This window comes from Aquila chrysaetos, chromosome 10 (genome assembly GCF_900496995.4).
Source record: "Aquila chrysaetos chrysaetos chromosome 10, bAquChr1.4, whole genome shotgun sequence".
Taxonomy (NCBI): Eukaryota; Metazoa; Chordata; class Aves; order Accipitriformes; family Accipitridae; genus Aquila; species Aquila chrysaetos.
This window is the reverse complement of record NC_044013.1, coordinates 38,732,326-38,753,027: the sequence shown is the minus strand read 5'-3', so window position 1 is coordinate 38,753,027 and position 20,702 is coordinate 38,732,326. Positions and strand designations below refer to the sequence as shown.

Genomic DNA, 20,702 nt, shown 5'->3' with positions numbered 1-20,702 from the left:
AAGTGCATTTGGAATTTCATAGGTGAAAACAAAAGCATATGTAATATTAGGGAAATTGTGACGATGGGAAGAAGTAACTTGCTGAAGTGGGACAAACACAAAGAAATCCCCTTACTTTCAAAAAGGACATGCACTTTGAGCTATAAAATGTTAAAGAGGACAGGATCATACAGTCATCTTGAAAACCCACATCCTGCTCCTTCTCTCTGGAGTTACAGAACAGAGTCACAAGGAACAAGTCTGCTGATCCTAAAAGATTTTATTGAAATACCTCCCTCTGCAGTCTATCTTACACTGACCTAAAGAAAAAAAAAAGCGTCAGGATGCCTTTTCAGTTTTAACTCCCATATACCTGTCAACTAGCTACAATCCAACCTTTTTTCAGTACTTTAGCTGTTTGCCACAGCAGTTAACAGTATTCTCCAACATGGAAAGCCTTGCTACCTCAGCAGAAAAAAATAACTGCATTCTCAAACAAATAAATTGGTTAAACTCATATAAACCAAGGGAGGTACAGAAGTTAAAACAACTTTCCTTCACTGAATTTAGGTATATTTCACAAAGAACTTTACTTCTCCCACGCCCTTTCAAACCTAAAATCTTTTAAACAACAACAACAAAAAAGTCCCAACAAAAAACCAACTACATTCACAACCTGGATAAGAAGTAGGAAAGCATCAGACTTAATATATAGATGAGAAGACCACAGAATGAAAACATTAAGCGTTGCTGCCAGAATCAGAGCCCAGCAGGCCCCAGCACACTTCCTTTTGTAGCCGCTGGAAACCTCTTTGTGACACAAGAGGCAAGGTCGGCAGTCTGACCAACTGCAAAGCAGCCATACTTTCTTCGGCTTGTGGTGTGACTGAAACCTTTTCCTTTTTTCGTGAAAACATCCATTAATTTATCCCCTCTTCCTCTCATTCCGCTACATCATCACAGTTCTGGTAAGGGGAAAAAGGTGCAGCCAGGTAGGCACGAATGAAAAAAAATTGATTTAATCTAATTATTGTTGGCTTCCACCTTCAGCCACTTCCTGCCCAGTTAGATAACTTCAGAAAAGACTCTGGAACTGGCAGTTTTACAAAATAAAGTTGAGCACTATGAAGACTTTTTTTTTTTTTTTTTTCAAAAAAGCAATGCCAGAAATGACAGCCAAGGCCTATTCAAAACCTGGGAGCTCTACAACTAAGAGACATATGCAAAACCAGGATTTCCAACAAAACCCCCATTATTTCCAAGGTTTATCCCATCTGGAGAATATTGAAGTGTGGGAGAAAGACTGAGTCACTGTAAAGGTCAAGTGAAATGCAATTATTTAATATCCCCATGTGCTGCCCTCTGCTGAAATAGACGCTGAGCACATTAGAGCATTGCGTCCATTGCAGGCTGTAGAAAAACTCATGATCATCTGCACCTAATGCTGTCATTACACAGGAAAGAGGCACACTCACACCAAACGAAAATATTTCATCTGGGACTAGGCAAGGTTAAAAATAACCTAAGTTCTTATACTGGACTTAACAGCTCAAAGATGAAAGTGTGATTTCAGGGACAGCATTCAGACAGTAAGAGCCTGGTGAAGGAAGAGGATCAAATGCATTGGCTACACATGTCTGCAATAATGAAGGTTCACAGGTTTATAAAAAAAAAAAAAAGCTGAAAGTTTCATTTGAAAAACTTGTTTATCAAAGATGTGTTGAACTCTCAGATTCTCTCTCCAAGCCTTAATCCTCCATCTGATTTCACTCACATGAAAAGACTGGTCAGGCAGATGAGATTATTCAAATACTCAAGGACACGTATCTGTTTACGCGTAGAACACAGAACAGCATGAATAGGAAAAGGAGAAAACGAAATACCTAAGGGGGGGAAATATAACATATATTTATTTATAAATATTTATATATAAAAATATAAGTATTTTATATAACTGTATTTGCAAAATATTTATAAAAATATTATATTTACAAACAAATAGTAACCCAGCATTTTCTCCAAAACCCCGGAACAGAGAAAAGAAAGTCAAAACAATATTCCAGCTATACATGTAAACTCTTGGTCCTCAGATTCCAAATCCAACATATCTTTTTTCCCTTTGTGCCTTTGGAAAATAGGCTTTGCAGTGTGACTTCAAGATCAGCCCAACTAGGTTATTTTGGATCAAGGAGAAGATTGAAATCTAAAGTTCAAGGCTCCTTAGGGAGATCATCCTGCCAGCAACCTTCTCTACCTTGTAAAGACACTGTTTTAGTAGATTTTAACTGCACACTTTTCAACAGTTTCTGACGTTTAAAAAAAAAAAAAAGAAAACCAACAAAGGAGTAAAAAACGGAGAGGGAAGAGCACTGGGCAGGTGGACCCTACTGGTCCAGCCAGTAGAGGGCAGTGGAATTTAAGAGGAAAGTTGTTGAAAACGAACTTCGTATAATGAAATATTTGAAGTGGTAAAACCATCAATTTAAATTGTTATTTCAACCTACCTATCCAGTCCTAAAATAAGACATAAGCAAGACAAAGTGCAAAGAATAAAAAAAGGAAGAAAACAGATTACTTCAGGATCTCTAAAGAGTTGTGTTTCAGGGTATCAGGAAGATTTCATATTTAATGCATTGTTTAAAAATAATTATTAAGTCTTTTAAAATTTCAATTATTGAAATACACTACTTCGAAGCATCCTGTCGAAACCATCCCATATATTTCTCAGGTGTTTAAAAACCTATGGGTAATTTTAACATTAAAATAGAGAAATATTTTTTTTAAAAAGTCAAGAAAGCTATTTTTAAGGCATACCTATCTTCACTTGTGCCGACCTGAACAGAAAGCTGGTTCTAGTCCACCAGAACAAGAAAGTAAAACAGGCTAAGCAAAATGCAACACAAGCAAAGCAGTAAAAGATTTTTAATGTTCACAGCACCTTGCTTAAAAAAAAGAAGGGTAAAAAAAAAAAAGGGTAAAAAAAAAAAAGGGAAAAAAAAAAAAAGGGTAAAAAAAAAAAAGGGAAAAAAAGGGTAAAAAAAAAAAAGGGTAAAAAAAAAAAGGGTAAAAAAAAAGGGAAAAAAAAAAAAGGGTAAAAAAAAAAAAGGAAAAAAAAAAAAGGGAAAAAAAAAAAAAGGGAAAAAAAAAAAGGGTAAAAAAAAAAAGGGTAAAAAAAAAAGGGTAAAAAAAAAAGGGTAAAAAAAAAAGGGTAAAAAAAAAAGGGTAAAAAAAAAGAGTAAAAAAAAAAAAGGGTAAAAAAAAAAAGGGTAAAAAAAAAAAAGGGTAAAAAAAAAAAAGGGTAAAAAAAAAAGGCAGGTAAAAAGCACCATTTCTCACCTCATTACCAAAGAGAACAAGCTTCTAAGAGCAAAGGTTTCAATATGATTTGACATGAGTTAAGTTTGCATTTTGTGACAGCAAGGCAGATTTTGGTTATTCTCCAAGCCCTTCTGAGATACACACAGGTCCTGAAGTAAAACTGCCACTCTACGCCAGAGGCGGCCAGGGTTTCCTCAGAAAAGCTACCGGAGATGGCCTGACACTCCAGCATTTTCACCTAGCCTGTGGAAAACATGGAAGAGTGAAGATATCTTTCCTGAGCTCAGGCTAAGGAGCTCATACGCTGAGGTGCCATGAGCTCTCACCTCAGACGACGCTTGACGGCTGCCGGGGTAAACCGCAGGCTTCCCGCGCTCCGACCTCCCGCACGCGTCCAGCCAGCAGCGCCTCAGGTGCACCACGGCGCTGAACCACCCCGCCGCGGGGCAGGGGCTTCGGCAGGAGTCGGTCTCCGCACCGGCAACGGCAGCGGCACCCGGGCTCGGCGCCCACCCCGCTTACCGCCGGGATCCGCTGCCCTCCCCGGAGGGCTGCCCTCGTCCCGGCCGCTCGAGGGACGGCGCGGGGGAGAGCCTGCAACCGCCCGTCCCCGTCGCGGGACCTGTTGCCCCCCCCCCCCCCCCAGACACCAGTCAGTCAGGGGGAAACGGCGGGAGGACGGCGCACGACGCCGCCGATACCTCAAGAGCTTGCCGCCCCCTCCCCGCACCTCAGCCAGGGCACAGGGACTCGGTCCCGCACTGCGGCACCTCAGCCCTCCCCTCCCCAGCCCCGGGGCTGCCTCGGGCGAGGCCGCCGGCCTGCCCCAGCCGGAACCGGAGCCGGAGCCCGAGCCGCGCTCACCTGCTGCCGCCGCCGCCGCCGCTCTCGAAGATGCTCCAGGAGCCGGAGCCCTCACCTCACCTGCAGCGGCCCCAACGGCCGCCAGGGGGCTGGCGCGCAGCACGCCGGGTAATGTAGTCCCCCTCGGTCCCAAGGGACTGCCAATCCCGTCAGAAGCCGCGCCACTCACCTACCCTCGTCGCGCCGCGGAGCCTGCCGGGAGTTGTAGTTCTCCGTGAAGGCCCTGCCGCGGGGCACGCTGGGATGCGTAGTCGCAGGGGAGGGGAGAGCGGCCGGCGCCTCGCCTCGGCGGAACTACAGCTCCCGTGGGCCCCCGCGCGCCGCCGCGGCTGCCGGGAGCCGCGTTACCGGCGCCTCGGGTGGGCCGGGCCGCGGTGCCGGGCCGGCGGCGGGTGTCCGAGGCCGCGGTCATGGCGGCAGCGCCGCCGCCCTCCGCTCCGGGTGGCCCGGAGCCTCCCCCGCTGCAGTACAGCCTGCTGCTGCAGCACCTGGTGGGCGAGCAGCGGCGGCCCCGCGCTTGGGACCCCGCCGCCCTCGGCGGCATCCCCAGCCCGCCCAAGAGCGAGGAGCAGAAGATGGTGGAGCGGGCCATGGAGAGCTGCGCCTTCAAAGCGGCGCTGGCCTGCGTGGGAGGTGAGGCGGGGGCGGCTGAGGGAGCCGGGGGAGGCTGGAGGGACGGGGCGTTGAGGGGGAGCGGTGGTCGGGGCAGCCAGCTGTGGGAGCGGTGGGGGGGGGGGGGAGAGGCTGCAGCACAGGGCCCCCCGTGTTTAATTTTCCTCCCTCTAAGCCTCCTCCAGTGTCTGTCACGGGTCCCAGGGAGGGTTCTCTGTCTGTCTGCCTTCCTTGCAAAGGATAGACGTGCTCACAGCCTTTCCTCAGCACAGGCTGTCGGCAAGGGGGGTGATCGGCGGCGGCAGCCGTAGTGTCAAGGGACAGGCCGTTTGTGCTCTTGCACTGGCCCCTTTCACGCTGCAGCGTTGACAGACAGTGGGAGCGGAGGTGGTTTGCTGCCTGCGGGCAACGTGCTGCTCGAATGCAGCCGGGGTTCATTTTATGCTGTTTGTCTTTTACAGGATTTGTTCTGGGAGGCGCATTTGGTGTCTTCACAGCTGGCATCGACACCAACGTTGGGTTTGATCCCAAGGATCCATATCGCACGCCAACCGCAAAAGAGGTCCTCAAAGATATGGGGCAGCGAGGCATATCCTACGCAAAGAACTTTGCCATTGTGGGCGCCATGTTCTCCTGCACAGAATGTGTGGTAGAATCTGTGAGTAATAACTTCTTAAGCATTCAGAAATGTTTTCTTGTACACCTAATCTCTTTTACTAGATCCAAATAAGTATGTATATCCCCTGTGTAATAGGGCAAGGGAGTAGGCAAGTTTTTTTTGTTTCTTGGCCATCAAAGCTTTTCAGCTTTGAGACCTGTCTCCAGAACTGCTGTTCTCTGACAGAATGAGCAAAGGAGCATGCATTAGCGAAGTCCTTTTCAGATCAAGTCCTGAATGTATTGGCAAGTATAGGCGTTACTTTTTAAAACCCTAGCTATGAGTACTTGTTGTTACTTTAAGACATCAAACTGCAAGTTGCAACACGGTAATTTGAGCCTCTAAAAATTTCATATGCAGAAAGGGATCCTTTGATGAAAGTTCTTAAGTAACAAGCCTATTTTCTTCTTGTCCCTACAGCAAGTAATGACCTTGTGCAGCTCAGTGGTAACCCTATCATACATTTTCTTAAATAGGAAAATTAGCCTGTTATGAATTTTGAGTACTGCCTTTTAAATGAAAGACACAATTATTTCTTAACTCATGTAGGAGAAAAGTGTATCTGCTTGCACAATGGAGCAGAACAAAGAGATCTCTGCACTGGTGAAAACTAGCGTGCTCTGGCTATGGAAATAGTACATCTTTGTCAGCAGGGTGCTCTGGCTCTCACCTGTGCTGAGAACCGGGCTGCATGGCCAGGCTGTGTCGCGCTCATGTAGTTATAGTGCCTTTAAAATCTCTGAGCTGGTGCCAGTGCGGAGTGCTGTGTTCTGGGGGCTGTATCGGCTCACCTGAGAATCTTTGCCGTAGCGCTGCATTGCACCATATGGATTTGTCTTACCTCTGTCGGTGACCCCTTCCTTCCTCTTCTGGCCCTGCAAGTCTCCTGTTTGAGAGTGCAGGGGGCCATCTGCTGAGAATAGAGGGAAGAACATCCTCAGCTGAGAAGGGGCTGGAAGGTCATTTAATCTTTCTTGGTATTAGTACAGATACTGAGTGTTTATTCTGTATTTACTTGTTGATTCTGATTTTTAATTCCACAGTATCGTGGCAAGTCAGACTGGAAGAATAGTGTTATTAGCGGCTGCATCACAGGAGGAGCAATCGGCTTCAGAGGTTGGTAGAGCCTGCTATGAACTATTTCTGTGATAGGACTCTAATTTGGTTACGCAGCATACGGTGTTTTTAACGGAACACACACTACAAATCTCTTTGCGTGGGGTTGTGGTGATGTCAACGTGAGAGTGTACTCTGGACTGGCAGAACTGCTCTATTGCTTTCCTGTCAGCTTGAAAGAGATGTGCGGGTAGGGAAGGCTTGGTCATACAGGACAGTGAGATTGGAGGAAAATGAACAGAATTGACTTGAAAGAAAAATCAGGAAATGGTGTTAGCTATCCACACTCTTCTGTGGTGTTGTGGGGAGGGAGCCAAAAATACATACTGAGCAACTCTCTGAAGCTACAGCTCTTGTGTTAACAGAGCTCTGCTTATATGTACTATTTCACTGGCAGTAACTCTGTTAATTTGCACAGTGTGTAAAATGCTTTCCTCCTTTCTCACATATCAGTTCAAACAGACAATTCTATTTAGCTGTAAAAGAGCAGGAGCACTGGGCTTTCAGTCCAGCAGGCACTAGTGGGGACTTCGGGAAGCCTTGAGTGCTAACAAACATCTGGAGAAAAGCCCCAAGTAGGAAGAGAGCTGCTCTGCTCATCAGAAATATCAAACTTCTCTCACCTCTCCTTAAGAAAAAAAACCTGTCCACAGAGCATAAAAGAAAAGAAAGTGCTCTTGAAAGTGCTTCTAATTGAGCTTGTTAAGTTGTGTCTGTCCTGGACCTAATCCTCTTAGAGCTTTCAAAGCAGTAGCTGCTCTTCTCATCCCTCCCTAGTCCAACAGCAAAGCCACTGGCAGCGCTCAGATCAGAGCGCACTGAAATCAGCAATGGCCACTGGCGTTTTCTCTTCTGTCCTTTGGGGGGAGACTTAGCAGCACAGCGCCCAGACAGCGTGCCGTGCTAGTCCAGCTGTGGTAGTTTTAAGTAAGTCCAGTGCGTGCCAGGTTCCCCCCTCACCTTGGGCAGTGGTAGTGCCAGTGTTCCCTGCTAGCGGACCGCCAGGTTCCTGCAGGTGTTAAGCTCTTCAAGCCAGCACAGCGTAAGCTAGTTACTGGGAAGAAAAATATTTTTCCTATTTTGTCTCATTCTTTCCCACCCTTTTTGCATTGCAGCTGGTTTGAAGGCAGGGGTTATCGGCTGTGGTGGATTTGCTGCATTCTCCGCTGCAATTGATTACTATCTACGGTAACAGTGGGATCCCTTGGGAGCAAGTTTCCCTTTTGTTCCAGTGCTGCTGCTAAGAGCCTGCATCACGGCAGAAGAACCATCAGGCTTACCTTTCCACTGCCTCTGGAGTCCTGATCAGCGCAAGCTGGATGGTGTTGGCCGCTTTTCCTGAATGACTAACAATAATCTGGCTCTGAGCCCTGGCGTGCTGCTTCAGGCAGACTTGCGGGAGTATGCGAGGATGGAGCCAGGCGCAGTGAGCAGTATCTCCAGGATGGATCAGCTGACTGTCAGTTTCCAGGAAACAAGCCTGGACTCTGAGCTTTTTCAATCCTTTGGGTCTGACTTTGATTAAGTCTGCTGCTAGCATCAAAAGAGGCAGGAGGACAATCTTCAAAAAGAAAGGCAGTGATTTAGGTTATCATGTATTTGAACGAGCTGCAAGTGTTTTAACAGTTATCAGTTTGCAGCTTGCTACTCTGTTGAGGAGAGGTAAGATCCTGTGGAGAAATAAGTTTGTTCCAGGCTTTTCTTAAAATACCAGCTGAAGACAAACCACCATCTGTACAACTTGTCTTATTTCGAGTACAGAGATGAGAGCCAGATTTCTTTACCCTGTCTTAAAGGGAAAAGCAAAAAGGAATCCTTAGCCTTAGAACTGCGTGGTTACTGGCAGATGAACAAAACAGTTTAAGGGGAAAAAAAGAGGTTGTTGCAGAAGTATAATTCTCTGTAGCCACTTGGCTAGCCTGATTTAACCTCACTGTGGGAGTACAAATAATCTTGCTACTGCTTTAACTGCCACAGGCTCACACCATTAGTTCCAGCAGTTTGATAGTGAGACTAGAAAGCAGAGTTGTGAGAATAAACCACTGTTAGACAGAGTAACTGGGCATTCACTTAGCACATGGTCTGTTTCCCATCATGTACATCCCTGTACCACCTCTGAGTGCCCCAGCGTTACACTGGGGGAAGTGAAGTGCAGAATGTTGGTACTGAAGTCAACATCTGTTCATTAGCTCAAGAAGCTGCTGCCTTTTTGCTTTGCATTCATATTAGCCCTCTTGCTCTTCTAACCAAGCTCTGTTCTCAGACCTCAGGGGGGTAATTTTTATACTCTGAATAGTTTAGGCTGATTTTAACCTCCATTGAGCCACTCCGCAAGGGCAAACACCCACCCTCATCTTTTTGAGGCAGTGGGATTTCAGATTCAGTGCACACGCCTAATAAGGGTTCTCCCAGCCACTTCTCCTCCTTTGCATCCACGGTTTGACATCCCAGAATACTGACAGCACTTGCTTACCTGGAAGAGCAATACTAGCAGGGTAGTTTGGCTGATACAGTGGTCAGTGGTCAGTTTGGAGGCATGCTGTCTCTCATTCCCACAGGGAAAGAAGTGGGGAGACAGCACCATGTGATCTATCAGATGAGGTTTCCAGATTGCCTGATGTCCCTTGCTGTGCCTGTTCAGTATCCTCAGGCCAGAAGCTGTGCAAGTCAGCTGAATTTTAAGCTTGAGTAATTCTGGGCTGATTAAACAGGCTGGCTCCAGACAGTCCAGGTTTTTTTCCTCCAGAATGTACTGAAATGCAAGGATGTAGCCCAAACCATAAGATGTCTCTTAAAAGATTGCCTGGCACAATGCCTGTGCTTATACCACTGGCTTGAAGTGCAACTAGCAAGATTTCCACAACTGAAAGAGAAGCTGTGATGCCAAGGTGATCAGTTAGTGCAAACAGCAACACCACAGGGCTCCTTTTGTGCAAATGTCGGGGCTTTGCATTTTTATTAACATTTTTTTTTCTCCTCACATGGTTTACAGCCATTTAAAGTTTATAATCTACAGAAATTGAAACAGAACACAAACAAAAATATATCCTTAACAACTTTTGAAAGTCAAATATTAATTAACAGTTCTATTCTACCTGTAGCTGCAAGAGTCCACCCCCCTCTCTTCCTTCCTGTAGGGACAAGCACAAGCCAGTCATGGGGACGGCCGCAGCCTGTTGTGCCAGGGCTGTGTGGACCGGGCCTCCAGCCACTGTCGCGCGGGGGGAATTTGGCTGTACAGAGTCTCCATCTGGAATGACAGTATCGTGGACAGAGACTTGGACACATGTAACAAATCAGACACACACAGGGATCCATTGTGCAGTCAGATCTAAAACTCGGCCTCCTTACTGGGTCCAGGGCCAAGACAGACGCCTGGTTCTTTTCTGCAATGCTGTTTCCCTTCTGTTTAGCTGGTAGTCAAGAGGAGCAGGGTCTGGAGTGTGAGCCCTTTGGAGGGGGACTGAAAGACCTCCCCTCCTTTAGTCGCTTTGCTGGTGCGGGGCCGGCAAGTGCTGCCTTCCCCGGGGAGGTGGGCTTTGGACATACCTGGTGCATCAGTGGCAGGCGGCCGGGCTCTACCTGGAACAGTCTGTTAGTCAGGAGGGTAAAGGCAACGCCGCTGCTAGCAGGGATACGCTTGGTCACTTCTCATCCATCTCCATTTGGCACAGGAGAGCACGGGGCCAACGCAATCGGGGAGGGGGAGCTTTCCCACAAGGACACGGACTCGGCTCACAGAGCGAAAGGTTTTGTGTCCCAACAGGTACCAGTACCTACCTGTGAGTGTGGGAAGGTGGGGGACATACCGGGAGCCAGGCACTCGGGCAGCCAGAGCGCAGCCTGGCAGTGAGTACAGACACGTGGCTGTCCTGCCTTGGGACGTGGCATGACAACTCCAGCCATCAGCCTGGGGGTCAAGAACTGGAGCCACTAACTAAAATGGACCTGAGCTGGCCGGGCACGGCTAACCCAGCAGCAACTGCTTTGTGAGAAAGAGAAAATGAAGCACTTCTGCCTTCAGTAGTGAGGGCCACGAAGGCTTTCCTCCTCCTGTCCCTCTGCGCCGGTTTCCAGGCTGGGTGACCGTCCAGCTGCCGCAGAGCACTTGCCTCTGGCAGCCTGGCTGGCACCGAGGCAGGGCCGTGTGCTGCCATTTGCCCAGGGCAGTGGGGAAGGCCAAGGAGGGAAACAAAAACCTCCCCATTCTCACGGCCACGTCAGGAACGCTGGTGCCCCGGCAGGCTCTGCCACAGGGCGCAGCCAGCGTCGGCAGTCCTTGCGGCAGTGCTGGGCTGGCAGGGGCGCGCGCGCCTCGCCGCGGCAGAGATACGGGTGTACGGCAACGGCAGGGACCCTGTTCCCTGCCAGGGCTTGTTGGGGAAACTGGGATCCACGTGCCCTGATGGGACCCCCCATCAGTGCCAGAGCACTGCCCTGGGGTCAGCCTGTGGCGGAGGAAGCAGACCTGCCCGGCTGGCCGTGGATCGAGACCAGCACAGCACCTCTCGCTCCAGCCTTGTGTGACGGGTTACCCAAAACGCTACTTGGAGGCGAGATACAGCGAGGGAAGTAACCGCCGCGCTACACGCACACAGGCAAAGCGCAGGATAAGGGCTGTAGAGGGGACTGGCCTGAAAGCACCCAGAAGAGACGCGGCGAGGAGGAAGCAGCACCCCGCTCCTCCGCTCTCGTGGTCGCAGGTTTGCTCGGGCCAGAGCAGGATCCAGGCACGGGGTCCAACGTTTGCGCAGGCAGCAAGCCAAAGCAGAGCTGGTCATCACCGTCACCGGGGAGGGAAGCCCGTGAGCTCCCAGCCTCTGAAGCAAGCCGGTGCTGCACATGCAGGCGTGGGGCAGGGGAGCTGGGCAGCGAAACAGGCACTCGTGGGACGCTGCAGGCTTCGAGCTGGGCGAGACGAGGGACGCCTGGTAGGAGCGAGCAGGCAGAAAGGAGTCCAGGAGAAAACTAGCCAAGGGGGAAGCCTGTGTCCACAGCCCTTGTCAGTCACTACCTCTTCCGTTGAACAAATATACATAAAAACAATTCTTGAACACAAGAAGGGACATAAGACACGACTACTTTACAGAGAGGCACGGCGCCTGGGGTAGGACCGGGCCACTGGTACGCGATTGTACGGGAGCTGCAGGCGGCACCGTCCTGGGTCCGGGCCGGTCTCCCTGGGGGGGGCTGCGATCCAGTCCGTGTCCCCCAGCAGGGAGCTGGGAGTGTTTGCAGCTGGTGCCTTCTCCCTGCAGGCTACACGTCCGTGGAGAAGTAAAGTGTGTTGCGTTTCAGCTCAGTGAAGGAGATGGGAGGATGCTGCAGGTAGTAGAGAAGGACCTGGACCTGTAGCAAGCAAATGGGGGGCGTTAGGCCAGAAAGGGGCAGAGCTGCCACCTCCCAGCTTGGCCCTGCGCAGCCACATCCCGCAGAGAGTTACAAACCTACCCAGACAGGCAGGTAAACCCCCCCGCTCCCCACACTGCCAGGACGCCTTCCTACCTGGGCCATCACGTCGTGGGACCAGATGTCGGAGGCCAGCGTGAGATGTGCCTTGCTCTCCCCCTCTGAGGGTCTCAGCAGTGTTGGCCCGAAGACCGTGGCCAGGTTGTGGAGAGACATTTTGTTGATAGGCTCCTTTTCAGCCACCCTGCGGGGTACGGGGAGAGAGGGAACGTGAGCCCCTAAAGCTGTTCTCCCGGAGCGGGGCAACCACGGGGCGATGGCGGGGGTAGCGGGGGGGCGAGCGCTGGTCTCCCTTCTCCCAGCCCCGGCAGGGTACCTCCGGCTTGCCATTGCCCGTCACGGCCGCCGGCAAACCCAGGTGCAGGGCAGGGAGCTCTGCCCCCTTCACGGCCTCCGCCGGAGCCGCCGGGCCTGGCTGGGAGCCCCGGGTGTGATGTGGCAGCGACCAAGCCCTTGCTTGCTTTATGTGCTGCGGGGCCTCCACCCTTCCCAAACCGTGGCAGGGGTACGGGGAGCTCCGCACCAGCCCGTGCCTCCCCGCACCCACTCCCCTGCCCCCCCCAAAAAGTGCTCCCTACCCCACCGACCCCGCGGGGACCCCAGCCAGCCTGCGTCGAGGGAACCGGGACCACAACATTGCCATGTTAGGAGGCAGCTGCACTCCCCGGCACGGGCTGCACGGTTGAGCCCCGGCCAGGGGAGCAGATGTGGGAACTGGCTGTGCCCAGTTCTCAGGATGGAAATGGATTTTTTCCTTCCCCACCCCCCTAGCATCAATCACTTTTTCTGTTTGGTTTTAGCCAAACCAGAGGGGGAAAAAAAAAAAAAAAAAAAAAGCTTCATGATGCAAGTAACATGAGCCGTGAGCCCTGGTCCCAAATTCGTGGCCAGCTCTGGACAGGCTCTGCGTGCTGCACCACTGCCCTGCCCACAGCCCCGTGCCCTCCATGGGTTTTGGGTCCCCAGCGAGCCCCAAAACTGTCCGTCCCCAGGTTTGCATGGGCTCCATCTGTGCCAAAATAAAGCCTGGCGAACCACGCATTGCTGCACTCGCCCCGGGACGAGCGACACGGGACGTCACCCGCAGCTTTGGGACACGTCCGCAGAGCTGACTTCTCTGGATTTTGGCCACCCGCAGCAGACGAGTTACAGGGATTATTGCACCTTGTTTTGCAGGACCTACTGCTGGACTAGTGGGAAGGGACACAGCACTCAGTTTTCCTGCTCAGGGGGACACTGCACAGCTCCCAATCGATTCCCCGTCCTGCACCAAGGCCAGCCGCTCCCCGCAGAGTGCTCGTCCAACCAGCTGCACACCCGCTGCAGCAGCCAAGAGCTGCATCTTGCCAGAGGACGTGTGCTCCCTGCAGAGCTGACCCGCATCAACGGCCGTGCGCTGCAAAATCCCTGCTGGCACCGTGGCCGGTGGTCCTGGGGTGCTGGGGGCTGCTCCGTGGGGCCCAACGGCTCCAGGATCCCTCCAGCATCCTATGGGGCCCACGGAAAGGAGCCGTGGGAAGCCAACACTGACATCAGCCAAAAGGACTCGTGGCATGCCGGGTCCCAGCCTGACCCTGGCGAACACGCCGGAGCCCGGGGAGATAGGGCAGGTGGGACACACCTGGGGCTGCACCCTCTTGGAGGGGCTGGGAGAGGAAAGGGCGACTCTGCCTCCTGCCCGACACCGAGCTGCTGTTGCTGGCCCTGGGTGCTGCCTGCAGCCCTGCTCTGCACCAGCACAGCACCATCTGCCTCCAGTTTGGAATCAGCCCGCGGCTGCACAGGCACCACAGGAATCAGACAGCGGCTCTAACTCTGCTCACGTCCCATCCCCACGGAAAAGTGGAGACAGACCCATCCTGCACCTCCCGCCCGCGCCAGGCAGGCGCCCGGGAGCCGCAAGCCGAGCCGTTACCTTTTCAAGTGCTCCAGCAGGAAGAGGAAGGTGATGAGGTTGGGGTCAGGCAGCGAGCGGAGAAGGTGCATCATGCAGTTCTCCTTGGCAGCAGGATCCGAGAGGGCTGGAGACAAGGAGGGAGAGACCTCAGGACAGGGGCTGGTGACGTCTTGTGCAGCAGCAGGACCCACCACGGCCAGACGCCTCCCGGCAGCCACCGCACGAGCGGCCGACCCTGCCCCGCAGGGCTCTGCCCGCGCCCTGGGGAGCAGCACCGCGAGCCGGCAAGGACAGCCAGAACCGAGTGGGCTAAGTTGGGAAGGACCCTCGGGAGTCTCCCATCCCGGAGCAGGCAATGCCAACCAGAACCACGCTTGGGCACCAACCCCTTCCCCATGCCCGAGCCCTTACCGATCCCCTCCATGAAGGCGGGGTAGAGTCTGTCAGTGAGGAGGGGCTCAGGCAGCTCACGAAAGTACAGCTTCAGCGTGCCGGCGATGGCATTGATGTCCATGTCACTCAGCATGACCAGGATGTCCTTGTTATCTGTCCAAAGAGCACCCACGTGTGATGCCTCCTGCACCTCCTTCCCCTCCGGATCTCAACCCCCCCCACGTCACCCCAGCTGCCTGGGCAGGCTGTCGGCTGGGGGGCAGGGGCAGCCCCGCCGGGTCCACAGCACTGTTTTGCCAGGAAGGGGCTGGGAAGAGCCGAGCGGTTCCCGCCTGGCCGGGCAATGGGACGCGGAACAATTTGCAAATCCATTTGCAACGTTGCCCTGACTCAGTGTCTCCCAGGAGCCAGCCAGGCGCTGCAGCAGCTCAGAGACACCAAGGCACAAACAAGGCTGGGACCTCTGGGCGTTTGCTTTCCCAGCTACACCCTCCTTCTCTCCCCCAGCCCCTTCCTGGGCGCACCGGCACATTTTGCACAGACGCAGTGCAATAACCAGACCCTGGGCTTGCAGGGCAGGGGACCAGGGGCATCTCGGTGCCTGTGAACCCTCCCAGGGTAACGTGACGCGAAGGGCGGCCGTCTCCCAGGACACTCACTTGCATCGAAGACGGCTTTCAACGCCTGGATGTCAGTGGCGACGCCAGAGATCCTGTAGATGCCGACCTCTTCGATGCCCCTCTTCTCCACCTCCTCGATGCACTGGCGCACGATGTAAGGCACCTTGGAGCGCTCGCGCCTGGCTCGGAAAGCAGAGCCATGAGGAAAAATTCCCGGGGGACCCTACGGCAGCCGGCTCAGCCCTGCAAACCCTGGGCCCACGGGCAGGATGGACGTGCCGGGTGGGAAGGATGGGGGTGGCAAAGGAACAGACGAGACCGCAGCAGAGAGCAAAAGCTGAGCTCTCCGGTGTTGGTGGGAGTAAGGGGACATGGTGCAACCCCACAGCCACAGGGACCGGAGCAGATCAGCCCCCCCCCCACCCCAGCCCCGCACGTACTTTGTCACGACGCTGATTTTGACCCCGAAGACGCCGGTCTGCTTTTTGGATGGGGTCCTCTTCAGGCTCATGTCTCTGCTTGTGAACTTCATGGAGAACTCCACCTTGATCTGCAGGAGACAGGAGGTGACTCCCAGCAGCCGGGCCCTGGCCCGTCACCTCCGTATCGCATGAAGGCACAGCACAGCCCCGGGGAAGGGGCTACAATCAAAGCGAGGGGCTGTGTGTCCCCGCGGCCCTGCTTACCCCGTTCATCTCAATCACATCCATGTGCCAGTTCTTCGTCTGCACGGCCTGCGGGTCCAGCTGCGGGGAGAGATGGTGCGTGAGCTCCGCGGGGATGCAGCCCCATGCCAGCCCCGCTGCCGCCCCAGCCTGGCGGCCCCCGAAGCCCCCCTGACCCACAGACAGCGTGGGGCACGGGACATGCTCTTCCCTGGCACCGTGCTGCCCACGCCAGAAGGATGGAGAGGGAAGGTCTGGGGTCCCTCTGGCCGTGCCCTGAAGCCGGGTGGGCTCAGCCTCCCCACCCTGGCCCCCCCCCCCCCCGAGCCCCTGCTAGGCAGTGCTTTAACCCACACCCGAGAAGCAAGAAATTTCCAAGAAATTAGGACTATTTCTGGCAGCAGATTGATGAAACAGAACTAGGGCAGCGTTTTCCATGCAGAAAAACAACATCTCCCCATAGCCAAGGCTATTTATAACCCCTGGGAATGACGGGCTCCGCTATTTCTGGCTTTGGGGCTAGCGGGGGACTTGGTGATGCTGCCCCGGCGCCCGGCCGCCGCGGCGAGGTGCTGGCGTTCCCAAGGCCCCGGCACGTGCCATGGTGGGCGCCGGGCCCCAGGGCTGGGCAGAGGTGGGTGCAGTTGCCTTTTGGGGTTTCTCGGTCCCCAGCTGGTGGTATCGATCCAGCCCCATCGATCCCCGTAATGCACAGGGCGGGCAGTGGGGCAGAGCCCAGCACTAATGTCCCCTCGGGGAAGGGGATGGGATGTGGGAGCTGGCAGGGACTGGCGGGGGCTCCCAGGGCCACGTGCACGCAGCTGCCATGCGCGGCTCGCGCCAAGCGTGCGGGGTCACTCCTCAAGGACACGGGAGTTTCCTACAGCTGCTGGGTCGGGAGATGCTCCGGGCGAGCGCAAAGATGTCCAGAACGGCTGCTGCGGCCACAGAGCTGCCATTCCCCTGCCCCAGCCTCTGGCTGCCTGTGAAGCCGCTACACATCACGATGGGGGGGGGGGGGGGGGACCCTGGAGTCCCTCACGTCCCTTCTTGCACACCAAGACCCCACGCTCCCGAGGACAGGATCGAGCTGTCCTGGTTCTCGGCACAGACCCAGCACTGTGGCATCGCCCGACGCCCAGCCCTGTGCCACGGTAAGCCCGAGCAGCTCCTCGGCGACTGCAGTGCCACGGGAAATTCTACGGTCTCCAGCACGGCCCGGGAACGGCTCCTGACGTGGAGCCTTCCCTGGCGCTCCAGCCTGGCGCACGGGAGAGCCCGGCCAGCGCCACGCCACCTCCTCCCCGCCAGCCCTGCGGCTGCTGAGAACAGCAGCGGGGGGAGCGGGAGGAGGAGGAGGAGGAGGAGGAGGAAGGCTGCAGCTGCCCTGGGCTCCCGTGGGGCCCTGCAGCAGATTTGGACACCAGGATCACGAGGCTGCAGCCAGCCCGCCGCCGACCCCAGCCCTGCCGCTCCGATTCCCCCGTGTCCCCCCCCGCCAGCAGCGGATCCCCCCCGCCGCAGCGCTGCCGTGCACCCACCACGACCAACGCCAGCCCCACGCCACCCGTGCCGTGGGGCTTTCATCCCTTTTCCCCACACAGCCCGGTCCCGCTCGTGACAGCATCCAACCCTGCGAGCCCCAGGCAGCGGCAGCGAAGCCCTTTGTGCCCCAGCCGGATCGGGAGCTGTGGGCCTCCCCGCTCCGCAGTGCAAATTTAATTGCAACCACCGCATACGCCTTCCCCATCCCCGTCCCCCCGGGTCCCCCCTGGCTCTGATGGCCCTGGCAGCTCACATCTGGAAGGGCTTTAGCAGGGTTCTGAAGAGAGCTTTAATAAAAGCCAGGTTGGCTGCCGCCAGCACCGCGGACCTTACCCCGAGCACACCGCCTTCCCGCAGCCACTTGTCCCCAGTTGGGCAGAATCGTCCCCATCCAGCGCCCCGCAGCAGCCGGCACGGCTCCAAATTTGGGCTAGTTCAGCCAGGACCGCTGGCCTGAACCCCCTCGCAGCTGGGGCAGGTCCCCATACGCCCGTCGGGCACCGGCTGTGGCCTGGCCCCGGCGTTCCTCCAGCCCTGCCCGCTGGCACCCCGCGCAGCAGGCAGGCAGCACCGCCACGCTGCCCGCTCCCCGCAGGATGCAAAGCCACCGGCGATGCTTCGTCTCCAGGCGTGGGAGGACGGACGGGAGCATCCACCCACAGAGCCAGAGGCAGCTCCTGCCCACGCAGCGCTGGCAAACACCCCGTCTCAGCTCCCACCACCATCTCCTTCTCCTCCAAAGGGAGCCGCCACGCTCCAGCACAACGCGGGGACGTCCCGGGGCCGGTGGGGAACAGCCTCTGTGCCAGCGCTGTGCAGGATGGCCCAAGTGACATGCTGCTGTCCCAGATGTCAGCTCCACTTTGGCAGGTCAGCCAGCTTCAACCACCGGCCCGTGCCCAGGGAGACTGCTCAGCCAGGTCACCAGCACCTCTGCGGGCTGCTCCCTCCTGCATCTCAGGGGACGCTCAGCAGCGGCGGTATCCGTGCCCAGGCCAGCTCCGCTGCAGTGCCGCTCTCATCCACGGCGAGACGAAACACGCTCTGCTCCCGGACACGGGGACGTGCTGTCATCCCGTTTTCCCAAATTACCCGAAGGCGTTTGCTCGCAGGACAAGGCCCCAGGTCGCGGAGGAAAAGGCGGCAGCGTGGCAGGCGATGAGCATCCTGGCAGCCCCGCAGCGCTTTGTGCTTCCTGGGGAGACGCCGGTAGCAGAGGGACCCCCAAGTCCTGCTGGTGCTTACCCCCGCAGCCCCTGCCTGCTGCTCATCTCATGCACGGGGTGACTCTGAACTCGAGGGGACAAGGCCACCTCCTGGGATTTTGTCCTCCAAGGCCACGCGTGGCGGATACACCTCCTGCGCAGGCAGCGGCAGCCGAGACAGACCCAGGCAGCGCCGGGTGCCCGGGGCTCCCAGGTGAGGAGTTGGGATGGCTCCAAACCCCCATGGCGGCTCTCCAGGGCCCCGAGCACCGGGATGCTACAGCAGGGCAGGGGCTGCCAGGCTGGGCACATCCCTTCCTCGCGCCTCATGCCCACGAGGTCACCCAGCCATCAGCCCGGGGTGAAGCCATCGGGAGCAAACTCGTGGCTTAGCCAAGCGACGCCACTTCTGCCATGACCCTACCGAGCGGGTTCCTGGGGGAGCCGCTACAACCGGGGTTGCTTCCCATCGGCGCAGCACCCGTGGACATCTCAGCCTGGCCTCCCGCGGCTGCCCCGGTTCCGGCAAGCAGATGCCCCCACCAGACCTCCGTGCCAGCAGCTCCTTCCCCAAGGAACAGGCGGTCCCTGAGCCACTCCGTGCCGTGGGGACAGAGCAACCCCCACACCAGCAAACGCTGCCAGCGGCAAAGCACAGCCCTAAAAAAAAGCGGCGACTCACAGCCCCCTTTTGAGAGCCACCCGAGAAGCAGCAGACACCCGCGGCACGCCGGGACCATGCACAGACCCGCCGGGGCCGCATCCTGCCCCTGCAGCCCCAGCGCCTCCCGGTCAGCAGCCGCCAGCCACGGTGGGGACATGTGGGGCTGGGAAACAAAACCCCCTCGTGTTTTGACCCAGCAACAGCTAGCGGCAGCCGCCGAGCAGCCTCCCCGCATAGCCCTCGTCGCCCCTTAATCCCCGCTGCGGGAGCAGCGGCGGCAGCACAGAATCGAGGTTAATGCCGCTGCGTCACAGGCAGCCCCGTCGCCGCGCCGGCAGCCCCGCCGCCGAGCAAACCTTGGCCCCGCTGCTGCCAAACCAAACCCCCACGGGCCCGGGCAGCTCTTGCCCACGGTCACAGCCGAGCCCCAAGCCAGCAGCTCCCCACGCAGGGGTACCGCACGGAGGGAAACCCCCAGAGTCCCCCATGGGATCGCGGGGGCTCTGGAACAGCCTGCGACGGTGCTGTCCCCCTCCCTTGTCACCTCCGTTGCCCACCCCTGCCCTCCGTCCTCCCCAGCACGGGCTAATGTGGCTGCGACATGGCTGGGAGCTGGGGGAAGCCTGGATGGACCCGGGGGGGGCTTGGGGGGGGGGGGGTCCTTGCAAACCAAGCAAGAGGGGGTACGCAGGCACTGGGTGCTGCAGCACCCCAGGAGCCCAGCCCCAGCTAGCCCACAAGCATCACTGTCTCCTGGGTGACCCCCAGGGCTGGGCAGGGGGGATCCCCAACTTCCCTCTGCAGGACCCCCCCCCCCCCCAATGCAAACACCTCAGCCCCCCCAGCACGCAGAGGGAGAGGAGGGAAACAAACACCCCGCAGGCTGCTAACTGCTTCGAAGAGTTTCCAAAGCACCCGAACAGCTTCCCTGCTCCGCGCACGGACCCCGCAACCCTCTCCCCACAAACAACACAGCCCCCCCACATCAGAAACACCCACACCCACACAAAACCTCAACCACCACACACACCACAGCCCGGCGACGCGACGAAGCTGTCCCAGAGCCCGTTTGGTGCCCACCACCGTGTCCCCAGTCCCCCCCAAACCCCGCACCCCGAAAAGCACCTTCTGCCGGAGCAGCTTGCTGCGCACCCTGCCCCACAGACGGGCGCCCGTGTTGGGGGGTCGCTTCCCCTCGGATTCCTCCACGCCACGCTCCGGCCCTTCGCCCACAGGACCGGGGCTCTCATCCGGCTGCACCAGCACCTCCATCATCGCAGTGAACCGCTTCGGGCTCCGGGTGAAGGGGGAGAATTTGGGGCGGGGGGGGGGGGGGGGAAGACGAGGGTGGGTCGGGAGGACCCGGAGTGGGGTGGGGGGGTGGGTGGGGGGGTGGTCTGGGCTAGGTTAGGAAAGCACCAGCATCCTTTTTGCTCCGGGTGGGAGATCAGTGGTGGTCAGGGTGGGGGGGGGACAGGGAGGGGAGCCCGGTTGGGGCGGTGGGGAGGAAAACGAGCAGGGCTCATCTTCAGAGTGGAAGCCAGGCTGTCGAAAAGCAGCTCGGCAGCCCCAAAAAGCCTCCCTCCCTCCCTCCCCTTGCGAGGAAGTGACTCAAAGACAGCCCCCCCCATTCCCCCCCCCCCCGGCGGTCCCCACGCGTTTAACCCTCGCCCTGCCGCCTGCCACCGCTCGGGAAG

At 56.3% G+C, this 20,702-nt stretch overlaps 3 protein-coding genes across 6 annotated transcripts in view; 1 reads left to right on the top strand and 2 right to left on the bottom strand.

Annotated features, from left to right (window-relative positions):
* The window catches only part of SPECC1 (sperm antigen with calponin homology and coiled-coil domains 1), a 102,422-nt gene extending 98,213 nt beyond the window's left edge, over positions 1-4,209 (bottom strand). The window contains exon 1 of the mRNA XM_030027414.2: positions 4,162-4,209. The gene's annotated coding sequence lies outside the window, so the exon portion shown is untranslated. The remainder of the gene's footprint in view (positions 1-4,161) is intronic.
* A 289-nt stretch (positions 4,210-4,498) lies between these two features.
* Positions 4,499-8,605, top strand: TIMM22 (translocase of inner mitochondrial membrane 22). The gene is made up of 4 exons (XM_030028111.2): positions 4,499-4,794; positions 5,235-5,431; positions 6,475-6,547; positions 7,663-8,605. Exons 1-4 carry the CDS (start codon positions 4,572-4,574, stop codon positions 7,737-7,739), a joined length of 570 nt encoding a protein of 189 aa, XP_029883971.1. The 5' UTR covers positions 4,499-4,571; the 3' UTR covers positions 7,740-8,605.
* Positions 8,606-9,470: 865 nt separating this feature from the next.
* Positions 9,471-20,702, bottom strand: part of ABR (ABR activator of RhoGEF and GTPase) — a 41,909-nt gene continuing 30,677 nt past the window's right edge. For 3 of the 4 annotated variants that reach the window (XM_030028107.2, XM_030028108.2, XM_030028109.2), the window contains 7 exons: positions 15,613-15,672; positions 15,367-15,476; positions 14,966-15,105; positions 14,325-14,459; positions 13,932-14,037; positions 12,053-12,200; positions 9,471-11,896 (listed from right to left, as the gene is read on the bottom strand). In XM_030028107.2, coding sequence (XP_029883967.2) covers positions 11,807-11,896; positions 12,053-12,200; positions 13,932-14,037; positions 14,325-14,459; positions 14,966-15,105; positions 15,367-15,476; positions 15,613-15,672 — 789 coding nt within the window. In that variant the 3' untranslated portion in view covers positions 9,471-11,806. Of the gene's footprint in view, positions 11,897-12,052; positions 12,201-13,931; positions 14,038-14,324; positions 14,460-14,965; positions 15,106-15,366; positions 15,477-15,612; positions 15,673-20,130; positions 20,591-20,702 lie in introns of those variants that run through there. The other variant, XM_030028110.2, reaches the window with a different exon arrangement.